We start from the raw sequence: 17,162 nt of genomic DNA, 5'->3' as shown, positions 1-17,162 counted from the left end.
ACAGAAGATAGCCCTATTTGGTAAAAGACCAAGTCCATATTATTGCAAGAACAGCTCAAATAAGCAAAGAGAAACGACAGTCCATTACTTTAAAACATGAAGGTCAGTCAATACGGGAACATTTCTTCAAGTGCAGTCGCAAAAACCATCAAGTGCTATGATGAAACTGGCTCTCATGAGGACCGCCACAGGAATGGAAGACCCAGAGTTACTTCTGCTGCAGAGGATAAGTTCATTAAGGTTACCAGTCTCAGAAATTGCAGCACAAATAAATGCTTCAGAGTTCAAGTAACAGACACATCAGCAGTTCAGAGGAGAATGCATGAATCAGGCCTTCATGGTCGAATTGCTGCAAAGAAACCACTACTAAAGGACACCAATAAGAAGAAGAGACTTGCTTGGGCCAAGAAACACAAGCAATGGCCATTAGACCGGGGGAAATGTATCCTTGTTCGGATGAGTCCAAATTTGAGATTATTGGTTCCAACCGCGATGTCTTTGTGAGACGAAGAGTAGGTGAACGGATAATCTCGGCATGTGTGGTTCCCACCGTGAAGCATGGAGGAGGAGGTGTGATGGTGTGGGGGTGCTTTGCTGGTGACACTGTCTGTGATTTATTTAGAATGCAAGGCACACTTAACCAGCATGGCTGCCATAGCATTCTGCAGTGATACACCATCCCATCTGGTTTGGGCTTAGTGGGACTATCATTTGTTTTTCAACAGGACAATGACCCAACACACCTCCAGGCTGTGTAAGGGCTATTTGACCAAGAAGGATAGTGATGGAGTGCTTCATCAGATGAACTGGCCTCCACAATCACCCGACCACAACCCAATTGAGATGGTTTGGGATGATTTGGACCCCAGCGTGAAGGAAAAGCAGCCAACAAGTACTCTGCTCAGCATTTGTGGGAACTCCTTCAAGACTGTTGGAAAAGCATTCCAGATGAAGCTGGTTGAGAGAATGCCAAGAGTGTGCAAAGGTGTCATCAAGGCAAAGGGCTACTATGAAGAATCTCAAATAAAATATATTTTGATTTGTTTAACTTTTTTTTTTTATCCTACATGATTTCATATGTGTTATTTCATAGTTTTGATGTCTTCTCTATTATTCTACAATGTAAAAAAATAGTAAAAAATTAAGAACAACCCTTGAATGAGTAGGTGTCAACTTTTGACTGGTACTGTGCATTGGATAAAAGTAGAGACCAATGTTCCCTCTAATGTTTTTTTTTTTTTTTTACAGTGAACACTGTGTAACGCTCGTCTTTCTCCTCATCTGAAGAGGAGCAAGGATCGGACCAATATGCAGCGTAGTTTAAAGACATAATCACGTTTATTTAAACGAAGACGAAAAACACTTGAACAAACTACAAAATAAGAAACGACGTGAACAGACCTGAACTTGAGAACAAAACACATGAACAGGAAGGAACACACGAATGAAATAAATGAAACGAACGAAAACAGTCCCGTGTGGCACAAACACTGACACAGGAACAATCACCCACAAACAAACGGTGAGAACAGCCTACCTTAATATGGTTCTCAATCAGAGGAAACGTAAAACACCTGCCCCTGATTGAGAACCATATCAGGCTAATTGAACATGAACCCAACATAGAAACACATAACATAGAATGCCCACCCAGCTCACGTCCTGACCAACTAAACAAAGACAAAACAAAGGAAATAAGGTCAGGAACGTGACACACTGAGGCTGTACTGTTACAGTTTTAGGCAGTAGCCAATGGGCTATTGAGGCTATTTGAGCATAATGTAGACCTACTAACAAAACTAATGGAGCAAATCCAATAACATTTTCACATGGAAATAGCTTTTGATTTCTAGGAGATAAGCTTTATGAGGTGTTCATTGCATGATACTTTTAAAAACATTTTTACATAAAAACATTTTTTTACTTGGTCTGTAACACCATGAGCCAAATAAGTCATTGTCATTGTATTGTGCTGTATGATGCAAGAAACCACTTTACAAAATAAAAGTAATTATTACCATACAGAGAATTAGACAATGTAGGCTACCCCTCTGCCTATTGGCTTATTTACATATTCAAGCCTGTCTCAAAATACAACACTGGCCCTTTAACTAAGACTAAGCTTTTTACCTGACTGGCTTTTCAATGAGCTTGAAGTGTAGCCTACACAATTTGTGCTCTTGTAGGCAGCCGTAACTCCCCATTTCTGACCTATACTTTTCTATAACTGGGCTAATAACTTGCTAACTAGCAAAGAATATCAACAAATGTGCACACGCTCGGGCGGCTCTGCGCTCTGAACTGATCTGAAAAGCACATTCATTCATTGGTGATTGAAACACCACTCATGGGCTACCACCTCCAATAGAATTGTACTCTGTTGCGCTCTAGCTCTGCCTCCAAAAAAATCACACTCAATCCTGCAAAGTTAGATTTGTTTTGGTTTGTTGCATTGATAAGGGTCTGATATATAACGTTGATTCGATCACAGAAAAAAACATTGATCTATATAGTGCAAACTCATGAACTTCAATCGCTTGCTTCTCTGCACGACCTGGCATTTATTCAGCGAGGCAGTCCTAGAGGAGGTGCGCGACCATGCACACGCACAGCTTAGTAGGAACATTGGTAGGGACTCAGTGCTAGCAAATGGTATATCATACACTACAGTTGAGGAACAATGGGAAAGTAATTCTGCTTTGAAAGTTGATACAATTTTGAGAAAATGGCCCTTGAATCGTTTGGTACACCTACTGGAGAGCTATTCTTTGTCTACACTCATTCAGCATCCTTCACATCCTCTTAAGTCTTAGCCCCACCCATCTCTTTAAGAATTCACATGTGAGGCCATGTGCTAAACAGAGTGGGAACAATAGTGTAATAAACAACCAAAGATTTCAAGACTAAAGGCTGGTTTATACTACGTCTATCGACATGTCTGTAGACGGTTGTCGCAATAACATCATGAACATTCTATTGTCGTCCGACATTAAACTTGACATTGTCGTTATTAAAAAGTATTAACACAAAAATTACAGGCTGCATGACATCAGCAGCCTGATGGTCCAAAATAGCACAGCTGGTGTATTTTTACACCAATAAACCCATCCGTTTAGAAATGAATTTAGTATATGTCAATCTAGCAAACCAGGCAACTAAAAGCAACTTTTCTAAACAATGTTTTCGTTTGTTTCTAGCTTGTTAGCTTACTAGCTAACGTTAAATTAGCTGGCTAGCCAGTTCAAATAATGATCATATCATATAGCTGACAACGTCTTCACTTTAGCTTATTTGTATTCACTATTACAGGAAAATAAACTCACAACAAGATCATTATTTACAAATTAATGGCGATGTAATTACAAAACATTGATCACGGTTGTGAGTGTGACTAAAAAATAAATACATTTAAACATATATCTGAAAATGTACACTACCATTCAAAAGTTTGGGGTCACTTAGAAATGTCCATGTTTTTGAAAGAAAAGCCCCAAAAAATGTTCCATTAGAATAACATTAAATTGATCAGAAATACAGTGTAGACATTGTTAATGTTATAAATGACTATTGTAGCTGGAAATGGAAGCTTTTTTATGGAATATCTACATAGGCGTACAGAGGCCCATTATCAGCAACCATCACTCCTGTGTTCCAATGGCACGTTGTGTTAGCTAATCCAAGTTTAGCATTTTAAAAGGCTAATTGTTCATTAGAAAACCCTTTTGCAATTATGTTAGCACAGCTTAAAACTGTTCTGATTAAAGAAGCAAGAAAGTTGGCCTTCTTTAGACTAGTTGTGTATCTGGAGCATCAGCATTTGTGGGTTCGATTACAGGCTCCAAATGGCCAGAAACAAATACATTTCTTCTGAAACTCGTCAGCCTATTCTTGTTCTGAGAAATGAAGGCTATTCCATGTGAGAAAAACGCATTTTGATTAAAAAAAACAAATGTTTACATTAAATTGCCTCTGCTGTGTTGTAGTGACAAACGACATAAGCCATCTTTCCTGAAAGAAGTCACAGTTGGATAATGTTTTATAAAAATTATGGCTTTCAGCAAACAAAGGCATGCAACAACAGAGGGCAAACATAGGTTTACAGTAACACCATACCGAAACTAGGTGTGCGCAAATTGATTTTGTCCCCCCACACCACACGCGATCACGACACGCAGGTTGAATTATCAAAACATACTCTCTACCAATTATATTAATTTGGGTGCAGGTTTAAAAGCATTAAACATTTATGGCAATTTAGCTAGCTAGCTTATTTGTTCTATTTAGCTAACTTGTTGTTGCTAGCTAATTTGTCCTGGGATATAAACGTTGAGTTGTTATTTTACCTGAAATGAAAAAGGTCCTCTACTCCGACAATTAATCCACATATAAAACAGTCAACCAAATCGTTTCTAGTGGGTGCAATGATTGAATAACATGTGTGTGTATATTTATTTTGCAACGCTCGCGTCGGTGTGGTCAGCATATAAGGGTTTAATATTTTACATTATTTAAGTATTCACTGCAGTGACTGGAAGGAGTAGGAGGCTAATTTAAAACAACTCCAGTCTGTGCTCAAATCCTCAGCTCCTTGGATGAAATCATCCTGGAGTTAAACTACTTGGCTACAGTGCGCGAAGCCAAGCGGCAAATTCCCTGAAAAATGAAAGCAGGCACGTTTTCTTTTCAAGTGCTTCTAAACAATAATATTGTGTTATTCCTAACTATTGAAGGTGACATTCTAGGATATATCATGTGATTTCCTGGCCAACATCAGCATTGCATCTATATTGTATCAAGTCACATAACACCGCTGGGACCGTTTAAGAGCATAACAGGCCACCACCTCCTGACCAAGGAGCATCAGATCTAACATAGCATACTGTAGTTACCGCATTTATGGCAGAATACCCTCAGAAAACGTGACACTCACCCTCCACGAGCAGACAAGATCCTAAAGAGAACACATCAATTTCCGAGAAGCCATCCGGTAAAGGGTAGGAAGACACCATCTTGAATGCGATTTTTCATACAAATAAAGTGCAAATATCACTGACCTACTTACTCGTTACTGTCCGCTCGCTTAATGATGTGCCTCTAACCTAACGGAACCCGCTTCTAAAGCAGCATTTCACGTGAAAAAGCATGCACGTAATTATGTAAAGCTCTCTCTCTTGCACCAATCCGCATAAGAATGTCTTACTGAACATAACACTAACCGCTGCCCCCTACCACGTATTTTCACACCGCTACTCTAAAGCGCTGAATTAGTTGTACACAACAAGCCTTTGTGTCTGTGTGCGACCACCGTCTGGAGAAGGATGCCTGTGATGTCAAATGCACGCGTTTGATGTAAACTACAGCTCTTTGTCGCTGACGCGAGTCAACAGGTGTCCAGCTCATTGAAAGGATGTACAGCACCTAGCCATATAGCCTAATCCATTCATTCATGCTTATTGTAGGCTACTGAAGAGCTTGCATGGCAGTAATATATTATAGTGCACCATTTACAGCCCTATAGGCTACATTACATGCATAGGCCTATAAACAGTATAACATGAAGGCCTGTAGATCATCTACAATATCAGTTGCTGTCAGTTTGCCTTCAAAGTCAGCCAGTGATAAAAGACTACACTTTTCATTGGATGAGTATCTTCTTAGCTATAAACATAATAAACAAACACACATATTCCCAAGTGGCACAGCGGTCTAGGGCACTGCATCTCAGTGTTAGAGGGTCACTACAAACACTCTGGTTCTTATCCAGGCTGTATCACAACTGGCTGTGATTGGGAGTCCCATAGGGTGGTGCACAATTGGCCCAGCATTTTCCGGGTTTGGCCGGTGTAGGCCATCATTGTAAATAAGAATTTGTTCTTAACAGACTTTCCTAGTTAAATAAAGGATAAATACAAAATTACATAATTAAAGTTGTGAGATCTATATTAATAACTCTAATGAGTAAACAAATCTAATTGAAAGTCAACCCTGTAAACATTGCTATAGTTCCGTAATACAAAAGGATGTTCTGTTGAACAATCATAAAGACTAGAGGTTTTCTGACAAAGTGGTGAGAGATACAAAAGCCACCACTTGGCGTAAATTATACCATCTATTCTTTAGTGGAGCATGCTATAATTGCAACATCCCAATTGGCAACTTTTCGTACAATATGGTTAGAGGGGAGAATGAGGGTCATATTGTCTGGCTACAAATCTGGATTATCAGATTGGGTAATTGAAAACATGTTTTTTTTTTTTAAGTGCAAAGTCATATGATGATGCAAATCATCATTACTAAATGAGGTCATTGGGGATTCTGTAATGTTTTGCGTATTGCATATTTTAATAAACTGATTCAAATACGTGTGCTTTCGGTTTCTGTTTTGGTCTGTGACCAAAATAAATACATGTTTCAACACATGTTTATTCAGATCTGAAATATTTGTCTTTTTAATGTGATAAAAACTAGGCTATGTATTTTAGTTATCTGTCCTGTATGAGTCTTTAACACGACTCGTCTGATACAGATTTGTGTCATTATAAACTGACCTGTTTATAGCGTAGCTCTTAGTTGTCTCTGATATGGAGCCAAGCACACACATCTGTCTGTCCTTGGCTGACCTTAATACGGCTGGCTTTAGGGGACAGGGGAATTGCCATCTGTACATGGGCTTTTTGGCCTTCATGAAAAACATATTTCTCACTAAAAATAAATACAAAATCCAAATATTTATTTCCAACATTTTACTTTGTCAATATCTATAATTTCAATATTTTTTACCTATGGAAGTTTGTTGGGGAAACGTGCTGATAACCTTTAAATATTTTCTATTTCTTAAAAAATATATGCCAAATGTCTCTGGACTGTAAATTGTATCTGCCAAAAATATGCCCCATGAGACTGTAATTTCAGAGTTTTTAGTCAGTCAATGAAGGTTAAAAACTGTATATTTAGAGAGAACATGAGTGCGCACACACATGTACACACACGGACTACAGCAAGGGAGACAGGTAACACACAGCAAAAAGACAGAACGATGGACAGACAGAGATTCTCTCACACTCACTCACACTCACACACACACGACAGAAAGACAGACTGATAGACAGGCAGACACACACACACGTGCGCGCGTATGTACACACACAGCCTTTTAAGTTTATTTCTTTGTCATCCAACACCAAAGAATGTAAGATCAGAATAGCTATAGAACAGCAATGACACCCATGGCCTAGAGTATATATCACCATGGCAACGCTGATTGAAATGGTGATTGTACGTATCTTTTTCCATGATTTAATGCTTCTCATTCATACATACAGTAGCAATAGTTGTGGCCCATAGGTGCAGGAGTAGCCTGTCACTCTTGATAGACTTTCTACAGAAATACATTTTACAGATATTACAGGCTCTCGTATAACACCCTACCCACTGGGTATAAACTGGTTGAGTCAATGTTGTTTCAATGTAATTTGTCAACGTATTGTGACGTGGAGTCTCCGTGTAAAGACTTTAGATATGCAAAAAGGCATCAAACTTTTGTTTTGAGGGTGACATTTAAACCACAGGATTATGTCATCATGTTAAAATGGCACTCCAATCTCCTTTGTACCTAGTTTAACAATGTCAGATCTTCAACGTTATGTCCACTATCAGGAAAAACTATAGGCTGGACAGCACTTCCTACTGGCAAGTTGATCTCCTGTAGGTTAGTTGGTTAAGCATGGCACTTAGTAGGTTCGATTCCTGGGACCACCCGCATGTAAAATGTATGAACGCATGACTGTAAGTCGCTATGGATAAAAGTGTCTGCTAAATGGCATATCAAATCTATCTACAGCTATCCAATTCCGGGTCCCATCCAGGGTTTTGACCAAGCATTTATCACTGACTATTACCAATGGGCTATTGTGAGATTGTTGATTGTTGAGGGATCTCCACTTTAAAACTAAATAGTTTTTTTCATAAGTCGTTCCAAAGGGTAGTTTTAATAGAGCTAGTGAAATGTAATCAAACCTTATCAATGTAATCATATTTCATCAAAAATACTATCTAGGCCTATAGCATTTGCGAAAAATCAGCAGCAGCTATTGGATCAATTTAACCAGGATTCAACTAAAAAAAGACAATAGATATAGGCCTACATTCTTAGAAAAAATGGTTCCAAAGGGGTTCTTTGGCTGTTCCCATAGGAGCACCCTTTTTGGTTCCATGTACAACCCTTTTGGGTTGCATGTAGAACTCTCTGTGGAAAAGTCCCTACTGTACATGGAACTTAAAAGGGCTCTTCAAAGGATTCTCTTATGGGGACAGCCGAAGAACAATTTTAGGATTTAGATAGAAAAAAAGGGGCTAATATTGTAGAATTTCAAGCTTTGATTGATTTCACATTTGATTCCAGTTTGTTGACAAGTTAATAATTGATTCTTCGGGATCGGTGTCCCATCCACGGGACGGTTGCGCTAACGTAGGCTAATGCGATTAGCATGAGGTTGTAAGTAACAAGAACATTTCCCAGGACATAGACATATCTGATATTGGCAAAAAGCTTAAATTCTTGTTAATCTAACTGCACTGTCCAATTTACAGTAGCTATTACAGTGAAATAATGGTATTGTTTGAGGAGAGTGCACAGTTTTGAACATAAAAAGTTATTAATAAACATATTAGGTACATTTTGGCAGTCTTGACACAACATCTTGAACAGAAATCCATTGGTTCATTGGATCAGTCGAAAACTTTGCACATACACTGCTGCCATCTAGTGTCCAAAATCTAAATTGCAACTGGCCTGGAATAATACATTATGGCCTTTCTCTAGCATTTCAAAGATGGTTTTTTTTTTTTCTTTGTATTATCTTTTACCAGATCTATTGTGTTATATTCTCCTACATTCCTTTCACATTTCCACAAACTTCAAAGTGTTTCTTTTCAAATGGTACCATGAATATTCATATCCGTGCTTCAGTGCCTGAGTTACAGGCAGTTAGATTTGGGGATGTCATTTTAGGCGAAAATTGAAAAAAGGGGCGGATCCTAAAAAAAGGAACTCTAAGTTTTTATTTTACCTTTATTCAACTAGGCAAGTCAGTTAAGAACAAATTCTTATTTTCAATGACGGCCTAGGAACACTGGGTTAACTGTCTTGTTCAGGGGCAGAACGACAGATTTTTACCTTGTCAGCTTGGGGATTCGATCTTGCACAACCTTTTGGTTACAAGTTGTTAAGAGAATTTTGTTCTCAATGTTCATAAACTGAACTTCAATTAAACTGTTACTAAGAATTTGTAAGGTTCTCATTGAAATGAAACAGACAGAGGCCAGTCTACAATAGTCAGCAAAGTTTATTTACGAGAGCGCTGCTGTGCATATACAAAAACGTTCCTTTTATAATATTCTCTTAACCTACGCACATACATACACACTAATATTTGGATTCTCTCTTTTTCTCCTGGAGTCTCACCACAGTTTATTACCACACAGCTGAACAGTTCCAGTCTCCCTGTCCTATCTTATCTCCCCAGAGTTATAGCCGGGTCGGTTCAAACATAGTTTAATGATCCACTTTGTTTTCTTTACGCACACACATACATTCCTCTCTTCCCATGTACATGCTACATAACCTCTTTCTTATGAACTAACATTATTTATCAATATAGAAAAACAGGGTAGAATTCAGTTAGTAAAATTTATACGTTAAATGTATACATAATTTAGTCATTATTCATAAAAATCATAACACAAGTCCAACGCTCTATCCACTAGGCTACCTGCCGCCCCAATTAAAGAATAGGACTAAGCCAGTGGCATAGATGGAACTATCCAAGCAGTATATACAGTGCATTTGGAAAGTATTCAGACCCCTTCTCTTTTTCCACATTTTGTTACTTTACAGCCTTATTCTAAAATGTTATTAAATAAATTGTCCTCATCAATCTACACACAATACCCTATAATGACAAAATTAAAACAGGTTTTTAGAAATGTTTGCAAATGTATTAAAAATGAAAAAAACAGATACCTTATTTACATACGTTTTCAGACCCTTTGCGATGAGACTCGAAAATTGAGCTCAGGTGCATCCTGTTTCCATTGATCACCCTTGAGATATTTCTACAACTTGATTGGAGTCCACCGGTGGTAAATTCAATTGATTGGACATAGGGCTGGGTAATATTTTTTTTTAAATTGACGGTATTTTACGGTATTTTATGTTTTTCAATAATAAAAGTTCTAAATTTGCTTTGAGTAGTGCGTGACCCTAGGGTGGCAACACATACATTCTAAGTGATTTCAATGGGTGTTTCTCCATTCTGTTGTTTTATACTGTTCAATTCAACTTCAACCCCAAAAAAGTCATAATTTTCATAAATGTCTGCATTTGAGATCATTTCCACACTGCCACATAGGGCTGCACGATCTGGGCAAGTAATCTCGGCCATATTTTTAACCAAATGTTGCAATTTGACCTGCGTTAACACTTGGGTTAACCTGTCTCACCCAGGTGTTCCGCTAGCGGAACTCCTCCCACATTCCACTGAAAAGGCAGAGCGCGAAATTCAAAAAATATTTTTTAGAAATATTTAACTTTCACACATTAACAAGTCCAATGCAGCAAATGAAAGATACACATCTTGTGAATCCAGTCAACATGTCCGATTTTTTAAATGTTTTACAGCGAAAACAGCACGTATATTTATGTTAGCTCACCACCAAATACAAAGAAGGACAGACATTTTTCACAGCACAGGTAGCATGCACAAAGCCAACCTAACTAACCAAGAACCAACCAAACTAACCAAGAAACAACTTCATCAGATGACAGTCTTATAACATGTTACACAATAAATCTATGTTTTGTTCGAAAAATGTGCATATTTGAGGTATAAATCAGTTTTACATTGCAGCTACCATCACAGCTACCGTCAAAAATAGCACCGAAGCAGCCAGAGTAATTATAGAGACCAACGTGGAATACCTAAATAATCATCATAAAACATTTCTGAAAAATGCATCGTGTACAGCAAATGAAAGACAAGCATCTTGTGAATCCAGCCAATATTTCAGATTTTTTAAGTGTTTTACAGCGAAAACACAATATAGCATTATATTAGTTTACTACAATAGCCTACACACAACCGCATTCATTCATCAAGGCACGTTAGCGATAGCAATAGGCACGTTAGCGTTAGCGAATAAACCAGCAAAAGATATCAATTTTCACTAACCTTCATAAACCTTCCTCAGATGACAGTCCTATAACATCAGGTTATACATACACTTATGTTTTGTTCGAAAATGTGCATATTTAGAGCTGAAATCAGTGGTTATCCATTATGCTAACGTAGCTTCCTTTTCCCAGAATGTGCAGATATTTCTATTAGACTCTCACCTATTCTGACCAAATAGCTATTCATAAACATTACAAAAAAATACATGTTGTATAGGAAATGATAGATCCATTAGTTCTTAATGCAATCGCAGTGTTAGAATTCTAAAAATATCTTCATTACGACATAAGGCTTATGTTATAGCGAGAGAGTGGCCAAAACCGGGGCGCAAAACTACTAGTATACAGTTCGACAGATATATGAAATAGCATCATAAAATGTTTCTTACTTTTGGTGATTCTTCCATCAGAATGTTGGACAAGGGGTCCTTTGTCCAGAACAGTCGTTGTTTGGATTTAGAACATCGTTTTTCCCTCTTGAATTAGCCAGCACACTGGCCAAGTGGCTCGAAGCTCTCCTTTCTGAACAAAGGCACACAACGCAACACGCCTAACGTCCCGAATAAATTTCAAAAATCGAATAAAACTATATTGAAAAAACATACTTTACGATGATATGGTCACATGTATCAAATAAAATCAAAGCCGGAGATAGTAATCGCCTATAACGACAGCTATTCAGATGGCAAATCCAGGACCAACTTCACGCCTTCCTGAAAACATAAAATGGGTGACACGTCATTCCAAGAGGACGTATTCCATCTCAGACCAAGATAATCACTCCATTTCTTCTCTCACTGCATCTTGACATCCTGGGGAAGGTGTATGACGTGCATGTATACTCATACGTGTCATGCCCATTTATAGGCAGGCCCTTGAACAGAGCATAATTTTCAGACTTTCCACTTCCTGGTCAGAAAGTGTGCTGCCAAATGAGTTCTGTTTTACTCACAGACAAAATTCAAACGGTTTTAGAAACTAGAGAGTGTTTTCTATCCAATAGTAATAATAATATGCATATTGTACGAGCAAGAATAGAGTACGAGGCCGTTTAAATTGGGCACGTTTTTCCCCCAAAGTGTAAATAGCGCCCTCTATCCTCATCAGGTTTTAACTGTTGGAATCATGGGAATAGAATATCTATTCTAATAGCCCTTATGCACATTCCATGATCGAACGTTCTAAACACACTTCCTATCGGTTTGGCAATTTCCGGTCAGTCTAGTTGTTATCGACTAAATAACGTTACTACCACTATGTCGCAGTTTTTTACTAGGTGTCTTCAGGACTTGCCTCAAATTAATATTAATGATGTACATCGAATTGTTAAATCAGCCTCTGAGACTCCAGCTAGCAAGAATGAAAAGGGGTTCAAGATGTATATAGGAAGCTACATAGACAACTATGAAGGTGAGTATCAAGTCAGTGACAGATATAACGTTAGCTAGCTACAATCATTAGCTAGCTAATTTAACTATTAACTGTAGCTAGCTAGTTACTTCGTAAAATGATGTAACGTTGACAGAATCTACCTCAGAATGTGTGTATTTTCGTTAGCTTGGTTAAGTTATGCTTGCTAGCTAAAAATAATTGTTATTCATGTCTTCTACACAGTATCTAACAAAGATACATTGACAGGGGAGATCACCGTGAGGGCTGCCTGTCACAGGTCCATGAGGAAGAGTGAAAAGCCGCACAGCATGAGAGTAGGGAAAGGTTATAGATAGCTACTAGGGACCTTGTTGAACATCTCCTGTGAGACACTGTCATCATGGTCAAAATTTGTTGGAGACAGTGTCAACGTTTAATCTTATCAGTAGATAGATATTAATGATGGGTCCCAATCCCAATTTAGAATTGCCCACTTAACAGGTTATTTGGTAAAGATCTGTTGATGCAGTGTTTGGTAATTGTGTTACTGAGACACAATGTATTCCTGTATAGTTAAATGAGCCCCTAGTTAAGAAGACTAGACACTACTATGTTTATTGTTATTTATGGGCCGCATCATTCTTGTTTCTCACTTCAGTCTTTCATCACACTTATCTTCACAGATGGTGTTTAAGCACTCCGTACCAGTGATAGTGGTCCAAAGCCACTGCTTCTGTGTTGCAGGAAGTGCTCTGTGCAATCATCTGGTGGCCCTTCTTTACCAGACAGCACACTACTCTCAACTAAACATTCCTGCTGCACCACCAGTTCACAGCTGCACAGACACAGAACAGTGTTGGCATAAGCCAAGAACACTTGTGAGTCTATCAATAAAAAAATGCACCTGAAAAGTATTCAGCCTATGTAACAGTAAATCCTTGTTAATTAGGGTGTGAAACCAGGTCCGGTTGATGGGATAGAGTTCCGTAAACCTACTAACTCGAGTGCTGATGGAATAAGGTAAGTTGGAGGTTCCTAGAATGGGAACATTTTAGAAAACATTTTCTTGTGATTGTTTTTGTATCCAGATGATAAGCCATTAACAGTGGCGTCTTTACGATGTAATAACAAATGTTTGGGACAAAGACTGGGGGGAAATATATCATCTATAAATCTGTATATTTTAATTCATTTTATTTGAACTTTCGGGCTTGTGCTGTTTCTGGAAAAGTTACATGAGTCTTTGTCATAGTAATCTCTCCAACCTGATGTTAAGGTTTTAAAATGTTTTGCAGAAATAAACACATGCAAATAAACACATGTACATTTACACTGTCTTGGCCCATGCTCTGGACCGGATCAGAGACGGCACAGGCCATAGGCAGCGCACCTTGTTCTTCATCCCCCCCAGTCCGAGCAGAAGGTTTAAGTCTTATTTCCCAAACACCAGGTCTCTTTTGAATTTGCCAGTTCCACGCGAAGACAGTAGGAACAACACCTCTTTTTAGGTATTGTCGCCCCCCAATTTGTCCCTCAACAAAGTAACTTTCGACGAAATGTGTACTACACACCTTTGTGTGTTTAGTGACAGTAAAGTTGTCACGACATACTGCCACCAACCACCTTTTTCTGGGCTCTACATCGACTGGGAAACGATGGAAGCTCACAATACCATTACATTTGAAAGAAACTGAACACAGAGGCACTGAACAATGTTCATTAGCACCTTCTTCGCGGGGCTGTAATTTAAACGTAGTCATTGCGAACTATTTCAGTCAGAAATGCATCGACGATAGCTAGTAAGCTAATGATAAAAACAATAGCAGAATTCGTCCGGAAGTCATCAACCTGGTCGAAAGTAAATTAGAACGTTGGAGGCGGTATAATGCATAGAGCATATTATATAGTTAGAATATAATAATGGCCACTTTTAATACAGTGTTTGAAATGACAACGAGTAGTTATTGTGACAGGGTAGGAACTAATGTGTTGATAGGTGTTTCCTAGGGGACCCTATAATCTTTGGCTACATTGAATGTTTTCTCTTAGCTACTTCATGTAGCTAACATATTCTTGCTTTGCGTTTACCTCTTTAATTTAGAAGACACTGTTGCACAAATAACATGCTGATTTAGGTATACATAATCACTAATTACGCTTGCTCTTCCTCAGTACATTTATTAGCTAGCTAGCGATTAGCATTAGTGGCTAACAAGATTTAGGAACAACTTGCTAAGAAAATACAAACTAGCTGTTTGCAGATGTAAGAAACACGAGCTGATAGTGTAATTATAGAATGCTAGTAGATTTATATTAAGAAGCAAAGTGACAACTGCATCGTTGTCATCAACAGTGTTGCATATGCTGCATTGACCATACAGACTGAACGCAAGTGTCTCGTGGTTGAGGAACGTCAAATGCGCTCCTTGAGTGACAGGGGGCGTGGCTAGGTCTGTTTGGAAAGCGGCATAGAGAGTGGAGAGAGATGACTCGTGTAGCGAAGTAAACTATAGAAATGGACGTTACACACTGCGTGTCACATTTAACAAACTAAACATTAAAATACCGGTATAGATGGTACAGTAAAAACCCAAACCGGTCTGGGCATCAATACCGGTATATCACAAAACACGGTATACTGCCCAGCCCTAATTGGACATGATTTGGACACCTGTCTATATAAGGTCCCACAGTTGACAGTGCATGTCAGAGCAAAAACCAAACCATGAGGTCGAAGGAATTGTCCATAGAGCCCCGAGACAGGATTGTGTCGCATCGGGGGAGAAGGGCTTTGGTCAGGGAGGTGACCAAGAACCCGATGGTCACTCTGACAGAGCTCCAGAGTTCCTCTTTCGGGATGGGAGAACCTTCCAGAAGGACAACCATCTCTGAAGCACTCTACCAATCAGGCCTTTATGGTAGAGTGGCCAGACTGAAGCCACTCCTCAGTAAAAGGCACATGACAGCCCGCTTGGAGTTTGCCAACAGCCACCTAAAGACTCTCAGACCATGAGAATAAAGATTATCTGGTCTGATGAAATTAAGATTTATCTCTTTGGCCTCCAGTGTCAAGTCTGGAGGAAACCTGGCATCATCCCTACGGTGAAGCATGGTGGTGGCAGCATCTTACTTGGATGTTTTTTAGCAGACAACGACAGGAGAATGACCCTAAGCACATGGCCAAGACAACACAGGAGTGGCTTCAGGACAGGTCTCTGAATGTCCTTTAGTGACCCCGGACTTCAACCCGATCAAACATCTCTGGAGAGACTTGAAAATAGCTGTGCAGCGACGCTCCCCATTCAACCTGACAGTGCTTAAGAGGATCTGCAGAGAAAAATGGGAGATACTCCCCAAATACTTGTGTGCCAAGCTTGTAGCGTCATACCCAAGAAGACTCAAGGCTGTAATCACTGCCAAAGGTTCTTCAACAAAGTACTGAGTAAAGGGTCTGAATACTTATGTAAATGTCATATCAGTTTTATTTTTTAATAAATGGTGTATTGTGTGTAGATTGATGATGGGGGGAAAAATACATTTTAAAAAAGGCTGTAAAGTAACAACATTTGAAAAAAGTCAAGGGCTTTTTTTTTTTTTTTATGTAGATTTTTGGCTGTGTAGAAAACCAAACACAATTAAAATGAGTAAAACATCCATGGCCACATTTTGGGTTACTGTAACTATACATTCTCGTATGTAATCATAGAAAGTGTGCATTTTGAAGATAGTCACAGGTTTGTAGAGATCTTCACAATTGCTTTAATAATCTGTGCAGAATCTTGATCAGCATTGATCACTTGCACCATGCACTTTTTAATGAATGCAATCTTAACTGCAATTCAGGTCATTTGGTTGTGCTATTAGATTGTGAAAATGACAACCCTATTGCAAGGTTCCGAGTGGGGAGTGGGTCGCCAACTGGAGAAGTGACTAGGACACTTTTTAATGAATGCAATCTTAACTGCAATTCAGGTCATTTGGTTGTGCTATTAGATTGTGAAAATTACAACCCTATTGCAAGGTTCCGAGTGGGGAGTGGGTCGCCAACCGGAGAATTGCTCAGTGTCCTAGTCACCAATATTCTGCCATTGTGCCCTTGAACAAGTAATTTAACCCCTAAACTGCTCCAGGGGTGCTGCACTGTATGGACATTTGCTTTCTCAAATGCAAAATCCACTTAAAGTATTCTCAGATTCTCCTTTCTTCCATTCATTCCTAGAAATGTTACTTTAACCCACATATAAACATTGCATGTTTAAGCTTTTAGTATAACAGTGTTCATTTAAATTACTCTGATTGAAATACTGAATTGGTAATTGAGTAGGTATTCTCATACCAAAGGACATTTCCTGAATGCACATGTGAAAATGAATGCAGTGAATCTCTGGAGCTCACAGCTGACAATAGCAGTCCCGTTGGATCCGGCATTTGTGCTGTATTGGGCCACCTTGTGGCAAAACCAACGGCAGCCCTACAACAGATTAGCAGTCACGGCAGGGCTTAAATGAACACACTGAATTTGTGGGGGAGAAAAAAAAATAAACATCAGTGGATTATGACA

At 38.8% G+C, this 17,162-nt stretch overlaps 1 protein-coding gene across 1 annotated transcript in view; it reads right to left on the bottom strand.

Annotated features, from left to right (window-relative positions):
• The window catches only part of LOC120066966 (RPE-retinal G protein-coupled receptor-like), a 35,249-nt gene extending 30,240 nt beyond the window's left edge, over positions 1-5,009 (bottom strand). Inside the window, exon 1 of the mRNA XM_039018304.1 lies at positions 4,931-5,009. Coding sequence (XP_038874232.1) covers positions 4,931-5,009 — 79 coding nt within the window. The remainder of the gene's footprint in view (positions 1-4,930) is intronic.
• Between the last annotated feature and the right edge of the window lie 12,153 nt (positions 5,010-17,162).

Source organism: Salvelinus namaycush, chromosome 22 (assembly GCF_016432855.1).
Source record: "Salvelinus namaycush isolate Seneca chromosome 22, SaNama_1.0, whole genome shotgun sequence".
NCBI lineage: Eukaryota > Metazoa > Chordata > Actinopteri > Salmoniformes > Salmonidae > Salvelinus > Salvelinus namaycush.
The sequence above is the reverse complement of the archived record's forward strand: the minus strand, read 5'-3'. Positions and strand labels throughout refer to the sequence as shown.